This window comes from Scylla paramamosain, chromosome 12 (genome assembly GCF_035594125.1).
Source record: "Scylla paramamosain isolate STU-SP2022 chromosome 12, ASM3559412v1, whole genome shotgun sequence".
NCBI classification, from domain to species: Eukaryota; Metazoa; Arthropoda; class Malacostraca; order Decapoda; family Portunidae; genus Scylla; species Scylla paramamosain.
Genome location: NC_087162.1, coordinates 22,515,448 through 22,520,447, shown reverse-complemented (window position 1 = coordinate 22,520,447; position 5,000 = coordinate 22,515,448). Strand labels below are relative to the sequence as shown.

The window sequence follows — 5,000 nt, the reverse complement described above, 5'->3', positions numbered from 1 at the left end:
AATACACAGCACAAGGCTCATTGCTAAAACACATGAGCCTCCTTCCTGCACTGGCCAGACAGAGAGCACAAGCAGATGCCATGCTATTAATTAACAAATGTCATTCATGTACAACAGTATTTTGTCTAACTCTTACTGATGAAAACGTGAATATAGAAATGCTACTAGATATATGATTTTGGGAAAAAAAGGATTTTTCATTAGTGTAGTTATTTTTATCTTGAAGTTCTCATCTTTTCTTTACACAGACTTCAAAGATAAACACAAAGATTTAAGTTTACACACTTAAACCTTGAAATTGAGCATGACAGCAAGTTACCTACTTTCACAGTGGAATTTTGTGAATTGTTCTCTAATGTCTGTATGTATATCTGGCAAGTTTCTTGGAATTCCTCAATAAAACAGGAAGGAGCTTGTGATGCACAAATTACTCTCCATAAGTTTGATTTTTTATCAGGAAAAGAGATATGAAGTGTCAGATGATGATGAGTGATGAAGCTAATGAACTAATGAATTATGTTACATCAAGTGGTGATTAAATAATCACACTACTACTACATAATTTCAAGTGACATGAGACAGGTATATAAGGTGTGGCACCATATCATAGATTCTCCAACACCTCTCATCCAAGTGAAATGTGTTGGTGTGACCTGCATAACTCCCAAAACTCACACACATAAATAGTGAATAACAGGAACATTCCTTAGCCTTGAGTAATCTGAAGTCATGTTTCTGCTCTGAAACTCACACAGTACAAACATCTCTACTTGCATCATTTTATAAACACAAAATATACAAATCCTTACAATAGATGAAAGTCCTCACATCATGCAACGCTGTCAATTAATGGAAATGTAACACTGCAAAAATGCTAAGCTGCATACCTAAGAGATACAATAAAATTAATCTTAGAGATAACAATCATCCCTGCATTACACAGTGACACCATCAATACTGACTCCAGTGTTTTGTCTAAATCCCAAAGGGTGAGAACACCTCTCTTACAGTGCATGAAAAGCCTCCACACCCGTCACACCTAAAGTCTGGGACCATACAGTGCCAAGATAATGCAAAGATAATGAGCAGAGGCTTAATAAAAATTTTCCCTTGGATGTGAGCGACCTAGGCAACACCCCCTTCCAATTCTGAAGGAAACCCACTTACTTATAAAAGATGCCCCACAGCTTTTTTCTTTTTCTTTTTCCCCTGTCACCTCACTGTGATGTTAAGCTGACAAGGGGTCTCATGCATAAGGGACATCAAGTGCACCACATGAGTGCACTGTTGTCTGAACCTCACACAGGTGCTCCTTCCCCAGGCAATTTAAATCTCATTGTGAAGTTCAACTGAAACAATGAAGAGCTTTCTCTTCCTTATGAAGGTATAAAATTCAGTGAAAATCCTTCATTTATCCAGGGCTACCACCTAACATTTATACATATATCACAGGCATTCTAATGCACTCCAAAATACTGACCTTCAATACGAAGCTTCAACATCAAACCAATTTCAAGAATAACTTGCACAGTAACTCTATGCATTACAGTAGATGTTGATGACACTCATACTGGCAGAGTCAAGTGCAACTTCAGTGTTGAATCAGTTCTATAGTAAATGTATATAGTAAATGTATACATTGGAAACTGAAGGTGAATGTTAGAAGTAAAGTGATAGCTTTTGAGAAGAAATAAGATGAGTGAATTGAAGAAGGATGAAGTGGTTATGGATTGAGAAAGAATGAAGAGATAAGAGGTGAGACAGATGGAAGACATAAGAGAGAGGGCTAAAGGAAGGCATGTCATTTGCACAGGTTATGAGAAAAATATGTCTATGAATGAAGAGAGATTTAAAGAATAGCATCAACCTGTAACCACTGACAAATGGATCACACTTGCATGTGGAACAGAACACAGCAGAGTACAAGCTGTGGAAATGAGTTCTCTGAGAGTAGAAAGTGGAGAGACAAGATGAGAAAGTGACAGCTATGCAAATGCGAATGAAAGATGCAGCATGAGCATCTGAACAAATGGAGTTAACAAATAGAGTAAAAAATGCAACAAACGTAGATGACATGACCATAATGAGAGAATGAAGAGGGAAAAGTTTGTAAAGAAAATCTGAGTCAAATTCAAGGTCCTAATAGAAGAGAGGGACAACTTGGAATGTGTAAGGATAAGATAAGGGAGTAGATGCTAGTAGACACTGTGCTTTAAACAGCAAATAGGAATAGGGAGAGGTGGAGGCTCTGCTGCATGGCCACTCACTTGGGGGGATTCTCCTAGAGGGGGCAAAGCATCTGAGACATGGACAGATAGTAACTCCATATATATGAAAACTTCATCATACCAGGCTTTATGAAAACAAACCTTACTTCAACAAATACCAAGATGAAGGAAAAAGGGGGAATGTTGCATGTTAAAGGGAAAAAATCAAATTACAGACCTAATGCAAATACTCTAGCTGTGTTTTGTGCAACTTTGTACTTACACCCCTCCAGTGTTTAGTGTTATATCTATTCAGAATTTCACATAAAGTTCTGTAATTCTTGGAGTTTGGTCACTCACATTCTAGGGAATTAAAATCTGATTACATTAAACACAATGATTGAAAAGCTCGGCAGTGTCCTTCTGTGACGTGACAATTACATTCATGAAGAAGAAACCTAATCATAACATGAAACATAGTGAATTTAATGCACATGTCACTACACAATGGATGCATACCACTAACAACAAATTCTTGTATCTAATTACCAGCCATCTGCTATTTCTGATTATCTGTAATGACATCAGTGGATTACATATAAATATTTTCTATGAGCTCTATAGAACACATGCCTTCAAGGTAAGATGAGGCACAGTAAAAATTGTTACAAAAATACACAATTTTCAGACACATACAAAAAAAACTAAGTTTTTGGAAATATTTTGCTATCTACTAGTGAAGTCTATTAGAAATTTTATCTATAAGTGGCATCATATGGCATCAACAGAGATCCCCCTCAAGAGCATAACTTAACTAAGAAAATAATCACAGTTGTTCGCACACATCTTGCTAAACATTAACATATGTGTGGCAACTTAAAATACAATAAGCATGTATACTGAACCTCACACTATTTAGCAGCATCCTGAGGCACCTCACCATGGTACAAACTTTGCAGGTTCAACTGACCAGTTTTTGTTGGCTTCCTAGTTATGATTTTCAAACCCTGAAAACTTCTGTAATACCAAAGATACTCAAATATCAATATAATAGTACACTATACTTACTAGTACTCTCAGAACTGCTTTCTGCATGAATTTCATTTTTTTTCAAGTAGTATAATACATCTACCTGTTTTGGTGACAGTATTGTGCTCTTACACATTACCCTGATGCCTCCTGCACCCTAGGTTTGAGATATGCCATGCATACAATAAGGGAGTGTATCCAAATAAAGCATCAGTTGACTTCCTACTGTGGTGATTGTGGATGCTTCTTAGTGCCAAAATTAGAATTTTCTTCCTATTTCTATGATGCATAACCCTCAATACTTAAATGTATCCACAAATATTTGAAGTAAAACAAAGGGCTTGAAACATTATCATTTTTAAGTCCACTCAATTCAAGTCAAAATCAGTCTTCATATATGGTTCATACTAACTTGTAGATACATTTAATTATTATTAAAGTTATCCATCATAATTTGCCAAGTACATTCATGTAGCTATGTCTTTAATATTATGAATTTTTTAGCACAATTAATGTGAAACTCTCTTTGCAAATAGGTGTTGAAAATATGTCATCCCTTTTCCCATAATAGTTGACAGAAAATTCAAATTCTGACCATACAAGGCATCCACAACACCCACACAGATCTGCCAAGAAATAAAGAGTACTGTAATGAGATACACCAGTATGCCACCAAAGTGTACCAAATGATAAACAGTCCAGTAGACATACCTATTCCTTATAAAATAATCTTTGTTGTTACTTAAAGGGAATAACCTCACCACCTCCACCATTACCACCACCATTACACATTTGGTCTGGCCTGTTTATCACAAGCCTAGATGATCAATTATATTGTATATGTTCAATGATGTATTTTCACGTGATCCTAATAGGCAGAATTCTAGCATGATAATTGGAGTTAATAGTTCCTTTCAAATTTTCAAGTCTTAGAATGCTTGCAAATCAGTTCTTGTCACAACCCACTCAAAGCTTTACCTTCACATAACCTCTGAGCAACACAAGTTCATTAGCAAGACAATATTTTGCATGCATGCTGCTGCAAGACAACTCAATTAGGTAACTGCAAAAAGGAAACAAACATAACTGTCATACACACATACATACATATGCACACATTGTCATTGTGATTTCCTGGTTGCTCAGTACATCCTATTCTGTAACAACACACACACACACACACACACACACACATATACACACACATATACACACACACACAATACCAATAAACACTACTTAAAGCATTGTGGCCTACATTTTCCTCTTCCTCATTCTAAAAGTTTAAACAAGTCCGTTGTTTCTGACTCCTAGTTTTCCAGTGACAGTAACCCCAAGCCAGAATTCTAGCCCTTCGTTTAATCACCACAGATGTGCCTCATTGTGGGGAAGCTTGACAACGCCCACACCTCCACCCAGTCTTCTGTAGTTCATGGAGCCACACAACCGCCAATGGTTCTGGTCAGGGTCATACACCTCAATGGTTTTGAGGTAGGTGGCACCATCAAAGCCTCCCACTGCATACAGCATGCCATTTACCACAGCCAGACCCACCTGAAAGAAAGGCCACATATTAGAAATATAAACCAATTTGAACATCACTATACCCATGACCATTCACATCCTCTAAATTAAATTAATTGTTATATCCAAGTTCAAGAAATGACAACAATAGTACAGGCAATTGGAGATTCACTGATTGAAAAATGGTGGAGGATAGAATTTGGTGGAATTTAAAAACATTTGATGGAATACCAATAAAAA

General features: G+C 36.7%; 1 protein-coding gene across 4 annotated transcripts in view; it reads right to left on the bottom strand.

Moving 5' to 3' along the window:
* Positions 1-5,000, bottom strand: part of LOC135105900 (kelch-like protein diablo) — a 22,193-nt gene that overhangs the window by 742 nt on the left and 16,451 nt on the right. For all 4 annotated transcript variants that reach the window (XM_064014560.1, XM_064014561.1, XM_064014558.1 and 1 more), the window contains one exon: positions 1-4,790. This exon is cut by the window's left edge and continues 742 nt beyond it. In XM_064014560.1, the coding sequence (XP_063870630.1) occupies positions 4,599-4,790 (192 nt within the window). In that variant the 3' untranslated portion in view covers positions 1-4,598. The remainder of the gene's footprint in view (positions 4,791-5,000) is intronic.